Raw genomic sequence first — 21,448 nt, forward strand, 5'->3', positions numbered from 1 at the left:
TCCCTGAAATAGCAGCAATCTCCCTCTCTCCCTCATTAGTCTAGCAATCTCCCTCATGTCACCTAGCCCACATTACACTGTTACATTTTTTGGGAAAAAAGGAATGAGACAGATACCTTTACATTGAATCATCAGCACCATTTCCCAAGTATAGTAGCTCTTACTAACTGCTTTGAGACTCATCTACATTTGGATATAAGTAATTTTACAGAATTTCTCTCACATGTAGCAGTACACACCCACGCTTCTAGGTGCCACGCTCACAATCTCTTTTCACAATCTCTCCATATATGGAACCAGCCACGCCCTTTGGTAGGAGCATGACACGCCCCCTCAATGGGGCACTTTGTAAAATTATATTGCCAACTATAATCTTCCTGAAACTAGTTTCCTAAAGTAGGCAAGTATGATGCATATTAGCATACATTAAACACTTACGTTACCATTGTAAAATCCCTTTTATTATTATCATCATGACCTCCTGACCCCTAAAGGTCACCTTCTCCCTTCCCATCACAGCTGCCCAACCACCAAACTGGCGACGTGATCTCGCCCTGGAACTCGAGGCCCAAGCGTAAACCTGGTTTACAATTTTTAGCTTTGACCTTTCCGTCGGGCAGTAACTGAATCCCTGCATAACACCCGGTCACTGCGGAGGAACGCTAAATTTAGTGCGTGGACATGTGTCACAGACAGAAGGGCGAGGAATACAAACAAGCTTTTTTAGCAGTGTCACAAGATGGCATATTCTGGTCTGAAGGGCAAGGCAAATACAATACATACTGTAGTAAGACGCAGTCTGTGTGCCAAGCCTATAATTACAGTTGAGGTCATACATACCGTAGTTCTGCTCTGGTACCATCGGGCAGTAAAGGGTCACATCGCTAGAGGGGAGACCGCACACTTGTGGGATGAACCAACATCCAGCCTATCAGTTTACCAGGAACATGCTGTCCTGCTAAGTGCCTCATTTATATCACCGCTCCCTACTAAACAGAGGTTGCACTTTCATGAATATTGGTTAAGCCCAAAAGAAACAGTTGTCTCCACTGTGGGGAGATGATGGATGCCCTTGTAAATAAGATATAGGGGCTCATTTACCCACAAGTGACACAGGTCATTATGCATGATAAATGGTGCTGCAGCCAATCAGCTTCTGTCATGTGGTTGAAAAATGAAAGTTGGGAGCAGATTGGCTGGAGCAACATTTAAAATACACAATGAGATTTATCATCCACAACTAGTCTGATCACTCAAGATAAATGGGCATTATAACTTCTAGTGTTCATTCTAGCACCCACCATCTTTGAAAACCCCTGCAGTTCCTCTTCCCTGCCTGGGGTGTCACTGTCTGCTGTGGTGTTTCTAGCACAGGTCTGGTTTGAATATCAGTGCTGATATACAGACCACACTGTGGTAGAAGCACTACAGCAGATAGTGACACCCCAGGCAGGGAAGAGGAACTGCATGGGTTTTCAAAGATGGTGGGTGCTAGAATGAACACTAACTATTCAGTTGAAGCAAGGTCACTTAAATAACACATGTAGCACTGTATGCAACAATGGGGTAAATGTATGAAGCTTGGAGAAGTAATATCTATCCCCATAAAGAACTTTGGGGCAGATGTATTAAGCCTTAACAAGAGATAAATGTCCAGCCAATCAGCTCCTTACTGACTTTTTCAAACACAGCCTGTAACATGGCAGTTAGCAGCTGATTGGCTGGACGTTTATCTCTCTTTATCATCCTTGCATTTATCTCTTGTTAAGGCTTAATACATGTGTGCATGGTGATAATGCACCAGCCAATCAGCTCCAATATGTAAATTGTCTGTCAGGAGCTGATTGGCTGGAGCATTATCACCTTGCACACTTTGGGGCAGATGTATTAAGCCATAACAAGAGATAAATGCAAGGGAGATAAGGAGAGATAAACATCCAGCCAATCACCTGCTAACTGCCATGTTACAGTCTGTGTTTGAAAAAAGTCACTAAGGAGCTGATTGGCTGGACATTTATCTCTCTTTATCACACTTGAATTTATCTCTTGTTAAGGCTTAATACATCTGCCCCAACGTTCTTTATGGGGATAGATACCACTTCTCCAAGCCTCATACAGTTACCCCAATGTGTGGCGTCAGACCCCAGCCAGGTGCCGTGTGTCAGTACGTCATGTGACCAGTGCATAGTCTTGGCTTCCTGGGTTGACAATGCTCAGTTACGCCCAGAGCTACTGTTAGAAATGGTACCATTAATGGTCGACAGTGACTATGTAGACACCTATAAACGATTGACTTTGACAGAAGGTCGACACATGCAAATGGTCAACATTGACATAACACTGAAAAATATCGACAAAAGTTTTTCATTTTTTTTTGTTCATACTTTACCATCCAAGTGAGCATAGCGTTCGCTTATATTAGTGCCCGAAGCACGAGGGGGCGCGGTACACTTCTACGGTGCCCTTGTCGACATAGACACCAACAAAAACATGAAAACCGTGTTGATCTTTTCAACCTTTTGTTTGACCATTTAGAGATGTCAATCAAGTCACAGTGGACCATTGGTTGTCGACCTAGACATCATCAACCCACTATACCATAACCGTGGCGATACGGTGTACACAGTTACATCACTTGCCGGGCAGGTGAGGACAGGTACAAAATGAAAACACATTGCTTCAGGTCATTGATCCCCAGTACAAAGTTCCGGAGTACTGTACTTCCTACATACAGGTCACATAAGTTCCCTGGTTACTGGTGGGAAGGGGTCAGCAATCCACGTTCTCAGTCACTCGGTCTAATATCTTACTAGTCTATGTGGCCTGCAGATATCAGTGTACCCCTGCTTCATCTGACAGGGGCTTTACCAATAACTCAGCACCTCGGATATCAGCAGATCCTCTGCATCTCACTGTCCCTCAACATTGCTTCTGCTTCCACTTTTACATGAGATCATATTCCAGGATAACTACAGAAAAATCTCCAAGTGCCCCCAATAGAAGAGAATGACAAAACCAGACAAATATGGGGTATATGGTCCTTACATTGACACTATTGTCAACATGCATTGGGTCGACCGCTCAAGGTCGAGAGGACTTAGGAGGACACATGAAAAGGTCAACATGCCCAAAAGGTTACATTAGGTAGACACTGGGGAGGTCGACATGAGTGTTTTCTTTTTTTTTAGCCGGCAGGCGGTATTTCATGCCCTACCATGCGCTAGGGTGTGGAGGGAGAATATAAAATATTGTGCCGCAAGCCTGAAGCATGGCTAGCGCAGTGAGCCATACGAGGGGACGCAGTGCACCTTTTTTGGTGTCCATGTCGACAGTGTCGACATTTGGGACAAAAAACATGAAAAAACACACGTCGACCTTTTGACTGTCGACCTAATGCTTGTTTTGACCTTTTGACCCTGCCGACCTTCAGTGGAATTGGTGTAAATTGTTCTTACTGTACCATCCATGTTTGCATAGAGGGAGAATAGAAGTGTGCCACTGAGCACAAAGGGAACGCCCTCCACCAATTGGGGGTCCATGTCGACAGTGACACCCGATAAACATTTTGACCCTGAGGAACTTTCGCGGTAGACCTATTGCACCACTACTTTTTGGAATCACCTCCTTGTCAAATCGCATTGGGAAGCTGCCTTTGGAGAGCTCCGGAGAAAGCACTTGCTGCTGAGAGGGGAGTGGTTCTAAATCCCGAAGCCGGAATCCCGATCGCCACGCAGCAGGCCCGGTGCCTCGCTACGCTTGGCACACTAATTTATTCTCCCTCTATGGGTGTCGTGGACACCCACAGAGGGAGAAAGTGTCGGGATTTCGGCGTCGGGATTTTGAACGCCGGGATTCCAACCGCCAGGATTGTAACTGCATCCCGCTGAGAGACGTGGCTCCGCAAGCAAAAGTGACCAAGTAGAGCAGGGGTGGGGAACCTTTTTGGGGACAAGGGCCGTTTGTATTGGTGAAAAATGCCTCACGGGCCATATAAAAAAAATTAATAAATAAAAAAAACACTTACAAATTCCACCTACGGCGGCCGTCCCACACTCCGGCGGCTGCCGCAGTTTAAGAATTGCCGGTCTGTGTGGTCCGATGTCTGTGCATGGAGTCAAGTATAGGGGTAATCTCGCGAGAGGTCGGTAGCTCTCGTGAGATTTCCCCTGTACTTGACTCCCTCCGCAACCACCAGGCGGGTGGGAGGGCCTGACAGACCGGCTGTGGGAACCAAGTTCCCCAGCACTGAAGTAGAGGAACAATAATGAAGTCTGGACAGACAAAAAGGTGATTTAAAATATATGAACTCATACTAACCACTAAAGGAGAACGATCTCCATAATTCCCACTAATCATTAAAGGAGACCATTAACAAATAACAGAGAGGCTATTAAAAGCATAAGGGAACTTCTGCACTAGTGGGGGCCATAACCAATTGTTTCTGTGTTATCTTATGTGTTGTTTGTCTATTGTACTGTCCATTTTATTCTTTATTTTTAATGTGACCACTGGCCAGAGAATATTATTAGGTTGGGCAATACATTTTACGTCTTCTTTCTGTTCGGCTATACAAAGGGTTAAGCAATGATTTTAAAACTGCTGCAAGGTTACCACTGAAATCTGACCAAGCGCCAGACTAAAAATATATTTGTTCTATGAAATATACATAGTGTTGCAAGCGATCTATATACGGTACCTGGATTGTACTTCTGCAGTGTTTATGCATTGTGTTTACTGTACCTGAATAAAAGCTGTCTGTAGCAATAACCAGTCATTAAATATTTATGGCCAATGACAATTACAGTAAGGTTGCTTATACACAGCTGTTTGTACTGTATGTACAGGATACAGGCAGATAAGGCTCGTGTACCAGACTAGATGCAGAGGGACCAGAGTGAATGCACATCGTCCATACCCGTTGGACCTGGATCTACTCACCTTGCAGCCCTTTGAGTTCATGGAATCCATCGCGCGCTTGATAGCAGGGTTCGGAGGTTCTATCAACTCCACCTGAGTGCGCACATTGTGCTCAAAGTAGGGGCCAATGAGAAAGTAGTTTTCTCCCCATTCGTCGGTGGTAATCTTGGCTTTGGTCTGTATAACCGTATAAATCCCTCCCACTGGGGAAAAAGAAATATATAAAAAAAGATGAATTGTTAGCGGAATAGTACCAATGATGACATTACATTATTATTCGCTTATTTATATGGTGCCCACAAAGTCGGCAGCGCCTTACATAGGACAAAAAAGACATGGATAGACGCTATATAACCACTGCTGCATATGCAGTGAGGCACCGTGCCTGCCCTCGCCATGCCAGGGGGCACAGTACACCTATACAATGAGGGATATTCTGGCTGATTCGCAAGGCTGCAGATTCACGGCCTTGCAAGTCCACCAAATGCGAAGGCCGGGCCGCCCCCCTCGCAGTGTGTGTTCGCATGCAGGGCCAGTGGGTAAACACCAACACCATTCGATGGTCGTCAACCACGGAATGATGTGGAGCGTGCACACATATCTAAGGGACTCTCGGGTCACTTAGATTTGCGTGCCCCCTTGGGAGGAAGTGGGTGGGCAGCTGACATCCGGTGATGTCAGCTGCCCGCCCCCAGCACTGACGTCACAGACCGATCCCCATGGGAACGCCCATGAAACGCTGGGCGTTCCCATGAGCTCGACTATGCACCGCTGCCCCATGCCCCCTGGCTGCAGCCTTGTGTGCGAACAGTCAGGTCGCTGTGGCCGCACTCACCTGGCGTATGTACATGCACAGAAATGACAATGCGCATACGCCCACCATCGGTCCCAGGCACAGTGTACACACAGGAGCGGAGCATGCGAGTGCACCCGTCTGTGGCGCTGCCTTTCAGTGAAACGGGCCGAAAATGCCATTGTGTGAGCGTCACATAGGAGCATCCAATTACATGTTACTGCTGCTTCCTAGCTATACATTAAAGGCATCTGCTTCCTCCCGCAATCCAAATATATACCGGTAGGTTAATTGGATCCTAATTAAAATGAACCATATAAAGAATGTCTGTGTGCATGTACATGTGGTGCGGAATATAGATAGTAAGCTCCACTGGGGCAGGGACTGAAATATGCGCTGTGGAATATGTAAGCACTATACAAATAACTGGTAGCAATAAGAGTAATACAGAGGGGGCAGGTTTTGTGCTTTGTTCGGGGTGGGGTGGGTGGTTTAGGGGTCGGGGAGTGGAGGTGGCGCGGCCATGTGGCAATGATGAAGCATTTCAGTGCAAATTGCTTTGAGTATGGGAGAGTGGCCAATGGACGCTTACACTATCAGGATGAGATAGAGGGTATAGCCCATGGCGATTGGAGAGCTTCCTTGTCTAGAACACGTGGCCAAGACAACAACGGGCTGGTTTCTATGGCCACACTGATTCCTTGTGCACCGGTTATCCAAAATATTCTGAGTAACGACCCAGAGGCTTCTCGCAGCCAGCACAGGGAGAACGGAACATAATGATTTCAGCACGGACACGTAGGGAATATTTGAGATTTATGGAATGGTGTTTGAGGTCCCCAATCCAGAACAGAGAGCCAAATGGTCAGCCCTTTCCTCAGCAGCTTCTCCTAGAGCACGAGGTACCCTAGCTGTGATCATGTGCGGTACATTGCTGAGGACCCTGAGCCAAGAACATCTGACCGGACCCGAGGAAATGCCAGGTACCTGCCACAGCGAGTGAAGCTGGCAATGTTCCTATCCTGCATCAGAGACCTTTCCCTGCCTGACTGATAAATAAGCCGCACCAGCACTATAGTACTGTAACACTGGTCAGGGAAACATAACACTAACTGGCATGATAGAGAAACGAGACGTATTAAACACGGTATACAAGTCTGCATAGAGAACACACGTTCCCCCACATTGCTCCTCCATCTGTGCTCTGTGACGTTCACCTCTATAATAGTCTCCGACGGTCTGTGCCATCTCCGAGGACATGGGCAGCATGATGCAGGCCGCACACAGCCCCTCCTGAGCCGGCCGCTGCAACGGGGCACATGTAAGCTGGAGGATAGCACAGCGCTGAGCTACAGACCAGAGTGTGCTAGAAGCAGTAGAGCTCTACCAAAGGCTGGAAAGAGGAACTGCACAGGTTGTGGTAGGGGGTAGCAGTTGATTTACCGACACAATACCGGCGGGTCATAACCCATTGACCGACATGTTTAAAATACCGACATGGTAAAATAACGACATTTGAAATGTAGATAGGTCAAAATGTCGACATGAGTTTTAAAGGGATTTTTGCCCAAAAGACAGACTTGATCATACTTTACCATCCCAGTGGGAGATATAACAGTGTGCGGAGCGCAGCGAGGCACCATGCCCAGAGCATAGCGAGCGCGGCTTCAGTGCGCCTGCGATCGGATGGTCAAAAACCGGCATTCTCCAACCCCCTGAGCACCTCTATCATGTCTCCCCCCCCTTGTGAAAGTCGCCTAAGGTGTATGCACAGCAGCCCTGCACATGCGTGTATTAGCATATACACATGCGCAGAGCAAAAACATCGCTCCCTGGAGCGAATATGCTGGGGACCAATCGTTACGGACATTAGTCCCATAGTGACAGGTTATACCCATATGTCCTTTCTCTGGTCACAAATTACAATCGGAGAGAAAAACCTGGAGAGGAAACATTTTTAAGGCAAGACTACAGAGATCCGGAACAATTAGCGATCAGTCTATAGGTGCCCATACACTATGGGGGGGGGGGGGGAGGAGTTAGGAGCCGAGTGACTGTAATAAATCTGGCTCAGAATGGGTTATTGCCTCTGTGTAGTAATCAAAGTACAAATCAGACTATAGAGGAGACACAAACACCCATGTCAGGGATCTATGTGATTAGAAAAAAAATAAAAAATGACATGAAACATCTGATATTTTGTGTTCTGACTACACTACATTTGTTTATTTTTTATTTATGAACAGTTTCTTATATAGCGCACACATATTCCACAGCGCTTTACGTAGTATAGTTGAACACTCACATCAGTCCCTGCCCCAGTGGAGCTTACAATCTATATTCCCTACCACATGTACACGTACACGCACACATTCTAGGGTTAATTTGTTGGGAGACTACCAGTATATTTTTGGATTATGGGAGGAAACCGGAGTACCCGGAGGAAACCCACGCAAGTAAGGGGAGAATATACAAACTCTGCACAGTTAGGGCCATGGTGGTAATGGAACCCATGACCTCAGTGCTGTGAGGCTGCAATGCTAACCATTACACCATCCGTACTGCATCCATACATTAGGCTTGGACAAAGCACAATTCTACAGCTTCTGCGGAACTACAGCTTAGATCCGTACAATCTACACATTAGAATACCAATATCATGTACTGGGGTTACCATTCACCCCTCCTCCTATGATGGTGCATAACAAGGGTGGCAGTACTAAATATGAATACACCGGTGTGTGCAAAGAACAGTCAGATTTCTCCAGCAGAGGAACCATCACTTGTAGAGCGTAAATTCAACCAGGAGAACGAAAGAGAATTAAATACAGAACAGTTATATATACACTGCAGAGCTGGACTTCATAGACATCACACACATTGGGAGAGAGAACATCCCCACTATACCCTTTTAACCTTTTTATTCTAAGTGCGTATAATTTAATTATTAGATCCTATTTTCTGCAACACATTCGGGACTCTGTCCCGGAGGCTGGATTACTAGCAGCTTCATTAGTGTTGTGGGAAGATAATTGCACACTCAGACAAAATTGCATTTTTCCATCATATTTTATTCGGTAGTCTATCAATTTCAAGTGGGCAATGGACTATTTTCAGGCCTAATATTACATAATACTGTATGTGGCCAGCACTAGATAGGTACACAAGAATATCCTGGGAACAGGTGGTGGTGGGGGCGGCGCAGGGTTTAGAGGACGGCCATCTTTGTTGGTATTATGCACAAAAAAGTCACAGGCCTAGAGATTTTATATAGACCATGGAAATCAGAAGGGAACTTTAACACCAAGGAGTGTATACAATGCAGCCGGCGAGGGGGTTAAACAGAGGGGATCACCGAAAACAAGCACCGGATGCTCACTCTATTCAACGTTCCAGGGGAATCCTCGCTGTCAGAGGACGGCAAGGATTCCCCCAAACAGCGAGGCTCACGGCTAAAGGCAGTGGGCTCCCTCGCTGTTTTAGCGGCCACATATTCCGTTTCCCCTTTATCCAAAAAGTTAGCGAGGGGGAAATGGCGTATGCAGGAGGGGGGGGGGGGGGGGGGGGGGAGGGTCAGTTGAATACTGACAGCGCGATCTGTCACAGCTCGCCCTCCGCATTGAATACTGCCCCCAGTATTTACTATAGGAAATGCATTATCCTTTATACTAAACTGTTGCACCTAAAGAGAACATTCTTATACTGCTGAAGAAATGCCCGATAACAGAATACTTACTAGAAAATAATCCTATATTATGACTAATGGTCAATGCAAATGTATTCTGACTGGCTGCCTTATACCACGTTCATACAGAATAGCAAAATTACAGGGTCAGACATTCCCACCCGATAATTTGCTGATTAACATGTGTATTTCTTCTGTGTGAAAGGGTCAACCCGTGTCAAAATTCCTTGGTCTAGGAGGGAGATGTATGAAGCAGTGATAAGGGAGGAGAAGTGATAAAGTGCCTGGTACTTTATCACCGCCCAATCAGATCCTGACTGTTAAGTTAAGTTACTGGCTGGTTTTAAAAAAAGGGACAGATAGGAACTGATTGGCCAGTGATAAAGGGGTGCCTGACGGGGTCCCGACAGTTGGGATCCCGACAGCCATTTACCCGATGTCGGAATCCTGACTGTCAAAACACAGACAGACGGGTTCCCGACGGCCACCTGCTATTTTCCCTCGTGGGGTCCACGACTCCCATAGAGGGAGAATGGAATCCCATAGAGGGAGAATGGAACAGGTGGCATGCGCAGCGAGCCACCATGCCCGCAGCATGGCGAGCGCAGCGAGCCCGCAAGGGGCTTTGTTGCGCTCACCATGCTGTCTGAGTCCGGCCAGTCGGGATCTTGACATCGGGCTAATGACTGTCGGGATCCAGACTGTCGGGACCATATACCACACCCTGATAAAGTACCAGGCACTTTATCACTTCTCCTCCCTTATTACTGCTTCATACATCTACCCCTGTGACTCTGGTAAACATCTGGGTGGCAGACCCGGGCATATCGACCCAGGTTGACCCTTTCACACAAGAAAAGGACCAGTGTCAAAGGGCAAATTCCCGGGTCATTTGCTTTCCTGTGTGAAAGGGTTATAATAAATGTTTACTTGGTATAAGATAAGGCAGCATAATACACATGATAATGAACACTACTATCTTAAATGTACACCCTATGGCTCAGTACACATAGCATACTAGTGATGAACTGTACACGTGCACTTAGGTATGTGCAATGTGAAATTGACACGCCTCAGTCCCCTTGTTGGAAACATACCATGCATGAAGTATCCCATGCAATAAAAGGCTAATGCTGCTCCTCACCTCTAGGGGAAGAATTCAAGTGCCGTGCAAGCCAGTGGCCACTAGATGGCATCCGATCCAATTCAAGTGTTGCTGCGTTGGGGCACGCACAGCTGCTGATGCAGACATTAAGGTTATGTTGTCCGTCATTCTGACGGGCTGGAACCAGTATATTATATGGCTCACTCTGTATGCATATAATGCAACAGGACTGGATATAGTAAGGAACACTCAGCCTACTCATACATTTAAATGCCAAGAGGCCCCTCACTCTGTGAGCCCTACACCAGCTGGTGGGGGCACAAGGACATTTCAGGCAGGTGTATCAGCTCAAGGCGCACTAGAGTGCCAAGGCACAGTGGTTGAAAAATGCCAATATATGTGGTGGCATAATGGATCAGTGCCCAGCACCAAATAAGCCCGTAAGCTATATTCACCCCCCGGCTCTCAGTCACGCCGAGCTGCCTTCGGTCACCGGTCAAATGATTCGGCAAGCTTACTGATTTGGGTTTAATCAGAAGCCACTTTCCATGTGGGAGAAGTTCCCCAGCATTGTCAGATCGCCAAGTAATTACACAAATGCCCTAAAGATTATTCCAGGTTAGGTTTACTGAGTGGTGGTTTGTGATATCACCCTCAGCTAACACTCTCCAGCAACACCCAGTAGCTGATTGTCTATGGATTGTTTTTTTTTTTTTTTTAACCATTTTTGTTTGTAATGTTTCAGCCTTATTATTATTATTATTATTATTATTATTATTATTATTATTATGTGGTTTTCACTTCCACATCATTGCAAAGTAATAAGTGATCGCAGTTACTTTGTTGCCAAATCAGTTTTTCCATTATGGGAATTGCAGGAAATGTCCGGTGTAAGAAGTGGAATATTGAGCAATGTACACTGAAACATTGACAAAACGTTGACCAGGCTGAGAGGTGTAGCCAACGTGATTGTGTACACTGATGCTGCCTGGTTTGCGTAATGAGACGCCCTATAGTTTTTTGGTTGGAAGCGGCAAATGGAGGATTTCCAACATGTCGGATTTCCCTGATCCCTCAAAGCGGGCATCAGCAGGATGAGGAATCACCCCATTAGCTGGCTCACAGATAATGGGACTAAAGGCCCGTACACACCGAGCGATTTTGAGCCGAAAGCCGCTCCGTTTCGTCAATTAAGTTGTTTTTTGCTCAAAAGCCGCCCAGTGTGTATGGGGCAGCGATGAGCGCTGATGGGCGCTCCAGCATCATCGCCAGTGGCAGCTTCTCATCTTCTGGTATTACCAGTAGATGAGCGACGGGGTGGGCGGTTTACCCGCTATTGAAAGTCGTCCAGCCCCAAGAAAAAAAATCACTCAGAAGGCCAAAAATCGCTCAGTGTGTATGCATGGAGTGATTTTCAGCCCAGAAATTTTCCCCATCATCACTGTGCATACACGCTGGGCAAAATCCCCTAGTGTGTATGGACCTTTATTCAGACAGAGCCCTGTGACCAGGTATACACTGCCCGGCCACAGTGAAATCCCGCCCTGTGCAAGCCTGCAAACTGATGTACAAGCCGCTCACTATCGGATGATATTTCCAGTGTGTGCAGTCCGTGTGTAGCCCGGGACTTACTCGGGAACTGCGCTAGAAACAGGCTGATCGGAGCAGACGTCACATGACTTCCCTTTCAATACATGTACCTGTGTTTTCCCAGACACTCCCAGAAAATGACCGGTTACCGCCCCCCAAACACCGGCTTCATGTCAATAAACTTACAAATGGCCAGCGATAAAAAAAAAAAAGCAGCAGAAATGTATCACAGGATAGCCTCGTACTATGGGCTGTCGATAATCGCCCGGCCTTTGAATTCGCAGCCTAGCAACCAGGTCTGAATTAGGCCCAATATCTGGTATGACTCAGCTATACCAGTCAGATAGGGCCAATAACTGTATGCAGCATCGGGCCCCATAGTCTAAAACCCAACAGATCGACCCACTACACACACACACACACACACATTCAGGAACATGCAGTGTGTGCAGACCATACCCCAAATCTGCCAATAGTTGTGAGGAGATACAGACCAGACAGACTGTTTGGAATGGAATGAATCGGTACTTGTTTCCTAGCACGGCCACAATCGCGGGCATCGGGTGTAATTTTTAGTGGTCTGCGACGCGACCGACGCAATGTCCCCGATTTCCCATTGAAATGCATTGAAAAAAGTCAAAATCGGGTCGGTCGCATCGCAGGCGGCTAAAAAAGGCTTAAATGCGATGCCCCCGATTTCCCATAGGGAACAATGTTAAATGCCTCAATTTACCCAAATCATCATAGGGAACAATGGTAAATGGGCCAGAAACGCCCCAAAACACCCCTGAACAGTGAAATGGCCCCCCAAAATTATATTACGACACCCCACGATCAACGTGGACCCGAAGCGTGGCTCGCGCAGCGAGCCCGCGAGGGGCGGTACGCGTCCTCCGACTTTTTCATACCCCCACTATCCACGTCGGCGTGGAGTCGAGGAGTCGAGAATAGAATAGTGTGGCGAGCGCAGCGAGCCACCGAGCCCGAAGCGTGGCGAGCCCCGCGAGGGGACGCGGATACCTTCACAGGTAAACGCGTCCCTTCGCGGGCTTCACAGGTATCCGCGTGCGCTCGCCAAGCTTCGGGCTCGGAGGCTCGCTGCGCTCGCCACACTATTCTATTCTCAACTCCACGCCGACGTGGATAGTGGGGGTATGAAAACGTCGGAGGACGCATACCGCTGCGCTCGCCACGCTTCGGGTTCACGTTGATCGTGAGGTGGCGTAAACTAATTTTGGGGGGACATTTCACTGTTCAGGGGTGTTTTTGGGGGGTTCTGGACCATTTACCATTGTTCCCTATGATGATTTGGGTAAATTGAGCCATTTAACATTGTTCCCTATGGGAAATCGCGGGCCGATTTTTACTAACGATGCCCACGATCATGATCGGTGTGGCCGTGCTAGGAAACAAGTACCAATGAATCTTTTGGAACTGTGGTTTAGATGTATGAAACAGTGATAAGGGAGAAGTGATAAAGTACCTGGGACTTTGTCACTGGCCAATCAGCTCCTGACTTAAGTTATAGGCTAGGTTTAAAAAGGGGATGGTTAGTAGCTGATTGGCCGGTGATAAAGTACTAGGCACTTTATCACATCTACCCCTGAGGGGCAGATGTATTAAGGCTGGTGAAGCGATAAAGTGGCCAGTGATAACGCAGCAGCCAATCAGCTCCTGTCATTTTTTAAGCCCAGCCTATACCTCAACAGCTAGGAGCTGATTGGCTAGTGCATAATCATTGGCCTCTATATCACTTCACCAGGCATAAGAAATCTGCCCCTGAAAGATTATGGAGCAGGGTGCACTGGGTATGTCACCCGTTATCAGGATGGTTTTGGTCGGTCTGATCATCAGCAGCTCATATTGCGTACGCAGCTTAACCTCATGCAGACGCTGGGGCTTCCAGCCCCCTATGGAAACGAGCACTCAGCAGGTGCTTCTGTCCTGATCCACATGACTTACACAATGATCACAGCTATTTATCTCTGTTACACGTGCCAGGATATTATTTGTCTTTGCAGGCGCTGGCTGGCACGGTGGGTGCAGCCACTCAGCTTTCTAAATCCTCTCTGAATCCTAGTTTTCCTCTACAGTATTCCATAGAATACATACGTAGCATAGGTCATGGAACACAGCCCCATATTCATCTGCATTATTCTCTGTGCTCTGTGTAACTAGCGAATGTGGACAAAGGATATCCTAGCTCATGGTGGAAACAGACTGTGGGGTAGATGTATGAAGCAGGGATAAGAGAGAAGTGATAAAGTGCCTGGTACTTCATCACCGGCCAATCAGCTCCTGACTTTTAAGTTACAGGCTGGGTTTAAAAAGGAACAGTCAGGCGCTGATTGGCCTGTGATAAAGTATCAGGCACTTTGTCACTTCTCCCTTATCACTGCTTCATACATCTACCCCTGGCCCTAGTAGGAAACCACTTATAGCTGCAGAACATATACATAGCTTATACCTAGATAAAATGCACTCATCTTGGGACAAGACTATTAGGTCACAGAATTGAATGCTTTTGCATATATCCCATTGATTGCATTGTTTTCCACTGTATGTTCTGTGCCAGCCTGTTTCATATAGATTGTGTTTCCATACATCACTGCCCTTGAACGATCAAGGTCTCTATGGGCTTCCCTACTGGAATCTGTGCTCCTCCCCCAATCCTCTTTCCAGCTCTCCATTTACCATTCCCCAGTGGTGTCCCCGCCCACCCTCCCTTCCCCAGGAGGCGTCCCCGCCCACCCTCCCTTCCCCAGTGGTGTCCCCGCCCACCCTCCCTTCCCCAGGAGGCGTCCCCGCTCACCCTCCCTTCCCCAGAGGTGCCAGAAAACAGATAGACCTGTGAGAAGTCATTCACTTGGTGCCGAACATTGGGGTAAACAGGGCATATATAGAATTGGGCCATACAAGGCAAACAGAAGACAAAAAAAGGGAGCATTTTACTAAAGCTTCTAAAAATGAAAAGAGGTGAAGTAGCTCAGGGCAACCAATCAGATTCTGTCTATCATTTCCTAGGACGCAATGGAGAAATGATAGAATCTGATCACCATTTTATTTTTTGAAGCGTCAGTAAATTTACCCCATAAAGCAAAGTGCAGTGAGAGATCATATAATCCAATGGGAAAACGTCATGGCCGACACAAAAGGAACGAGTGCGTCTCAGACAATTGAACAAGGGCAAATTTTAAAAGTGAATTTAAAAAAAAGAAGTGATGTCAGCCGCCCACCCCTGGCAAGCATCGGCCCACCTGCGTTCCCAGGGGAACCCCCTGCATTTTCCTGGGTTCCTTGATAAAATGCTGTGCATTTCCCTGCTCGCCCCCCTCCCCATGCGAACACCTGTGATAGTCGCAACAGCGGTTCTGAACATGCCTATAATCTCCCATACGCATTGGCAGAGCCGCACCATTGGTCCCCGGCTCGAATACGCTGGGGACAGAAAGGTGTTGAATCACCCCCTATAATGCTGTGTACCCAAGGTACAATTTGACATTCGATTTTGACTATATTGTCAAAAATCAAATCAGGATCGCATAGACATCGAATGGAGGTAGAACATGTTATTAAGCTTTCTATCCTGATTCGATGCCTATGCGCGCTCCCGTTCCGCTGAAATCGAAAAGCCAAATAGACAGTGCAGCAATGACTATATAGTGCAGACTGAATGCAGATAGCATGAATTGTATGTAAATAGCACAGAGGGGATGCGGTCATTTGGTCTACAGCAATATGGTCGACAGTCATTAGCTCGACACCATTAGGTCGACATGGGAAAAGGTCGACATGGTTCTAGGTCGAAAGGTCATTAGTTCGACATTGTCTAGGTTGACAGTAAAAAGGTCAACATGGGGTTTTTCACTGTTTTTTTTAGCCGACATGTGCCGACAGGCGGTATTTCATGCCCTACCATCCACTAGGGCGTGGTGGGAGAATACAATAGTGTGCCGAGCGTAGCGAACTTTAAACTGTGTCCATGTCGACTGTGTTGACATCCAGGTAAAAAAAAACAGTGAAAAACCCCATGCCGACCTTTTGACTGTTGACCTAGACAATGTCGAACTAACGACCTTTCGACCTAAAACCATGTCAACCTAATGACTGTCGACCATAATGCTGTCCCAACCTTTTCTCTCTCCCATACCCCTTGATTAGGCTTTTCATTGACAAGTACCCCCTCCTCTCATTTTGAAATATGGACAGTACTCAGCGGTATGCGGATCCTTACGCATGCCCTTCTGTGTCTAGACACTGGTTGTGTGTTATCTCCAGGATTCCCACTAACACCGGTAGGATTAATGCCGCTGCTTCCTCCACCTTTGTCAGTGCTGGGCAGATGACAGCTGATGTCTGCTCCCAGTGGATTGCTGGTCAGGCATACTGTATGACACAACATGGTTTGTCTCCATGGCAATGTGTCTTCTTCAGCTATCAAAAACACACAGAAATGGCCAGCCAGTGATTGGCTGAGAGCTCTCTGACAGAGAGCTCAGCCAATCACTGACTGTCCATTCATTTCTATGTGCACCCGCTGCTGTCCGGCTTCCCCCACGCTACAGGGTGCCCATCACTGCTTTCACCACCCCGGATCACCGGCTCCCTGCTTGCGGCGATCACCGCCCAGGTCAGTGCGCCTCCCCTGCCGGCTCCTTGCATCAGCTCCCCATACAACGCGTCCCCTGCCCGCCTCCAGGCTGCACATAAGATTTACCAAATCTTATGTGCAGTCCGTCCGACCTGCCAACCCGATGCGCACGGGACCACGCATTGGGTCGGAGGGCATGTCTGCACATACGATTTGGGCCGATTTCACTGCCCGATCCATCCGAATCGGTTGAAATCGGGCCCAAATCGCACAGTGTATGGGGGCCCCAAGATTCAATTGCTATACAATGTTTGCTAACTCTGTACTTTTTACATACAATTCTTTCTATCTACATTAGATTTGCACTATATAGTCATTGCGGCCCTGTCTATCTGGGTTTCGATTTGTGCTGCCACGGAGCGCGCATCGGGATCGCAAGGTAAAAAACCTGTGCAATCTGCATACGATCATTACAGAAAAAAACGAACACATGCGCTCACTGCAGAACAGTCCTAAAGCCACTATCTCCCATAAAGCAAATCATTTCTATTAATGTCCCATTTGTACGCCCTGACAGGCCTCAGTTGTCAGTACACTGATAAGGCCTCCCCCTCTTATCGCTTGATAAGCAGAATATAATTGGGACAATAGCACAACTGATCATTCCGCATTAGTGAGTATTTATCGTCTCCTTGTTCCTCACATGAACACGGAAATGTTTCTCCGCAATATGGAATTTGGAAAAATGTTTGACCCCCAGGAGGCACAATCCATCCTAGTGGTGATCTCTCCATTGATAGCAGCTAATGCTGTATTGGCTGCTTCTGAGATTTGCACATTAAACAGATCAATATCATCAGAACCGTGTCTGATTCTTTTCTTACAAATGCAGAGCTATTAATGGGGATAGAGTTTTGCACCAGGACTACAGTATATGGTTGTATTATTGGAGCTGCAGCCAATTCACTCTCATTCTTGATGCCCTCTCACTATGTAGTTTGTATGTACTCCCCAACAGAATGCACAGGCTACAGCAGGCATGTCCAAACTGTGGCCCTCCAGCTGTTCTGAAGCTACATATCCCAGCATGCCTTGCCATAGTTTTAGCATTCCCTAATAGGAAAACTGAGGCAAGGCATAATGGGACTTGTAGTTTCACCACAGCTGGAGGGCCATAGTTTGGACATGCCTGGGCTACAGCAGGGAATGGCCGGGAGTCTCCCAATTCAGGGGGAACCCCCCTGCGCCCCGGATAACGGCATTGCCGCAATCCTCGGGTCTTAGAGGAGGGGGCGGAGCTAAAATGACACAATCGCGTGATTTTAGCCACACAACCTCCACAGAGATCCGTGAATTCGGCAGTTTGTCATCATGGGGGCGGGGCTTAATGATGTCACACTTAAACCCCGCCCCCTGAGCGGCTGCTGGAACTCTCTATTCTCCGGGCTTCTCCCGGAGGGGAGAATTATAAAGTCGGCAACCCTGGGCTACAGGTAAGCTCCCTGATGTATACTCATTTATATGTTTGGGTGGGGGGAGGGGTACTTCTCAGACAACTGCAAATTAATAAATTTCATCTACTGTATAAAGTCCTATGCAATTCCTGGCATAGGCTGTACACCGAGTCCAACCGATGTGCGGTTTATCACTAAATTGGCCAGATAATTGCGCAGTGTGTTGCTGCAACTAATCAGGAAAGTTATCAGTCTGTCAGACCTGCACAATCGTGCAGCATGTCCGAGCAATCTGATAATCTGATTTGATAATCATTTGAAATCATTGATGGTTTATGGAAGGGATAGGGAACCTTTGGCCCTCCAGCTGTTGAACTATACATCACAGCTAAATCTGTTGCATGGCATGCTGGAATGTGTAGTTCAACAACAGCTGGAGGGCCGAAGTTTCCCCATCCCTGGTTTATGGTCAACGTAGAATAGTTTTGCCAGTGATGGGAGAGAACCAGATTGTTTTCCTCCATCGATGTCAAGCACAAACAAAGTTTTTAGTTATGTTTTTTGCCCAAGGGGCCGGAACATAGCTCCACCCCTGAAGCCCCACCCCCATGTTTTGATTGGCCCACAGGCTAATCAGTCAAAGAAAATGGATGACCATCCATAGGTAAAAACATCCATGGTGAACTGCATAATATGCCCCTATTGATGGGCAGTTTCACTATTGCGAACAATGGCCATCCCTAAGGATTTCTATGTTAAGAACTAGACGCATCTGTATACTATAACCTTGGTTCATTGGTACAATCGTTCCGTATGTATGCACAATATGGTTTGTCTGGTTGCCAACATCGTATAGTGATTGTGGCCACCTTAAGACCCTCTCCAAACTTCCCACAGGTGTTTCTAGAGACACACAAAGCACATTGCTCCAGAGCTCCCTTAAGACAAGCAGATGTCAGTGATGATATGTACAGATTTAGGCAGAATTGGCTGTACACACAGTACCATCATTATGCAATAGACTGACACTCCTGCTGTTGGAACATAAAAGATTCTATAAACATACGGGTATGTATGTATGTATGTATGTATGTATGTATACTGGTTTGGAACAGATTCCCCTCCCCACCAATGGTTTCCCCTGCAGGGGTATTGAGTAAAGGCTTATAGCACACAGAACGGTGTTTTTTTTTGGGGGGGGGGGGGGGGGGAGATTATTGAACCCTGGCTCCAGTGTGATACATTAAAATATAATATTTTATATCTCAATTAAGGCAACTTGAGTTATTGAAATGATAAAATAAGTAATAGATTTGGAGGAAAATCATGATGAACCATCGCCAACATATAGGTATTATATCCTGCATGCATTAGGTTTACAAGCTGTATAGTGTCTGACCATGAAGGTATATTATTGTATATGATGCATGCCTTAGAGAATATGTATAAAACGTGAACCGGATCTGACCCCAGAACGCTGGACCGGACAGGCTCCAGTTATCACACTTTACCATTCCAGAGCTTGTTGTGGGGTCCAGGGGATGCCTGTGACACCTGCCACCAGAAGAGACATGGAGGGAGAGATTCTAGCCTCTCTGTGTGGTCTGGGATGTAGTAAACACCGGAACAATCCAGATCAAAAGGGGAAGCTGTAATCTGTCCTTCTCCATCTAACAGGTGACAACTGTCACAGGCACCCCCACAGGCGGGGCACTACAAGCTCCAGCATGCCAGTTTGATGAATAAAGCCTGTCTGGTCCGGCGTTCCGGGAAACTGCCTCCACCATGTGTCAGTGGTCGGGGAACAGGGGTAAATTACCCCCAAATGGGGTAAAAATTAATTCCTGGGGGTAATGGATGGTCACATTGCCGAGACACAGCCAGGCATGCACATGAATCTGTATTACCCTCAGGAATTTTATTCCATTGCATATAGAACCTATATATAGATTTTATATGTATACCCGGCTGTGTGTATTACAGTACTGTAGTGTACAATGACCGGACGCAGTGTAGTGCATCAGACCCTTGAGTATATTACGCTTACCTGCGCGATGCCCCAGGCCCCGCCTCCAAGTCGCTGCACCAACTCGGTTTTGCCGTTGCGGCCTTGAGTTTCTTTCCCTGGTTATAGTCTCCTGTGAAGGTATACCCATCTCTAGTCTGCAAAAACCATCACTAATGTATATCATCTTGTAATACGGACACTAAAAGTTGCCTGGACATTACATTATTAATGGCTACACCACATACAGCCTGGCAGCCATTGATGATGATGATTACCACGTATGGCTGTGTGTGTTACAAATTTTGTCAAGGGGGTAACGTCGGCGTTTCTCAATATATTTTTGGGGTAAAAGGTCAAAAAAGTCCCCTGACCCCTGATGTAGGTATATTAATATATATAGCCTGCATGCTTTATGTATACTGCCTGCACCATGAAGATATATTACTGTGCACATACAGTATACATATTTTACACACACACAATCTGCAGAGCTGCCCCAGGATAGCTGGTAGAGGTCTCCCCCATGGCATTGCTGTGCAATCTCCTGTTAGTTGCAGCATACAGCCACAGTCTTCCTGCACACTGCATATGACACATTGATATTGCATTGACCCGCAGAGTGCCCCCCTGCCCCCGCCTGCTGCAGGGCACAGCAGGGTTACCTTTGTTGGCCACTTCCCAGGCCACCTCGAACAGCACAGTGTTGTCCAGGTCCAGGTCATCGTCCCAGTCCTCCAGTCCGGTGAGGGAGGTGACGGACATGCTCCTGGCCAGGGGCATCTTGCAGGAGGTTGGGAGAGCCGGGGGCTGCTGCACTCTGAGGGCTGATTATCAGGGTCAGTCAGCGGTGCCAAGGGTGGCCTGTCCTTGAACTGTCACCTCCTGCTGCACCCAACAACCCACATGGACCGTCTCCGCTGATGCCCCCCTGCCACACTGACAGCCAGCAACACCTCTCTGCCTCGCCAGCCCTCCTCATCAATCCAGATCAAAAGGGGAAGCTGTAATCTGTCCTTCTCCATCTAACAGGTGACAACTGTCACAGGCACCCCCACAGGCGGGGCACTACAAGCTCCAGCATGCCAGTTTGATGAATAAAGCCTGTCTGGTCCGGCGTTCCGGGAAACTGCCTCCACCATGTGTCAGTGGTCAGGGAACAGGGGTAAATTACCCCCAAATGGGGTAAAAATTAATTCCTGGGGGTAATGGATGGTCACATTGCCGAGACACAGCCAGGCATGCACATGAATCTGTATTACCCTCAGGAATTTTATTCCATTGCATATAGAACCTATATATAGATTT

The 21,448-nt window shown here is 47.2% G+C and overlaps 1 protein-coding gene across 1 annotated transcript in view; it reads right to left on the bottom strand.

Moving 5' to 3' along the window:
- The window catches only part of GYS1 (glycogen synthase 1), a 37,631-nt gene extending 16,500 nt beyond the window's left edge, over positions 1 to 21,131 (bottom strand). The window contains exons 1-2 of the mRNA XM_083162255.1: positions 20,806 to 21,131; positions 4,939 to 5,120 (exon numbers count right to left, since the gene is read on the bottom strand). Of these exons, the coding sequence (XP_083018381.1) occupies positions 4,939 to 5,120; positions 20,806 to 20,923 (300 nt within the window). The 5' untranslated portion in view covers positions 20,924 to 21,131. The remainder of the gene's footprint in view (positions 1 to 4,938; positions 5,121 to 20,805) is intronic.
- Between the last annotated feature and the right edge of the window lie 317 nt (positions 21,132 to 21,448).

The sequence above is a fragment of the Crinia signifera genome, chromosome 19, assembly GCF_055691185.1.
Source record: "Crinia signifera chromosome 19, ASM5569118v1, whole genome shotgun sequence".
Taxonomy (NCBI): domain Eukaryota; kingdom Metazoa; phylum Chordata; class Amphibia; order Anura; family Myobatrachidae; genus Crinia; species Crinia signifera.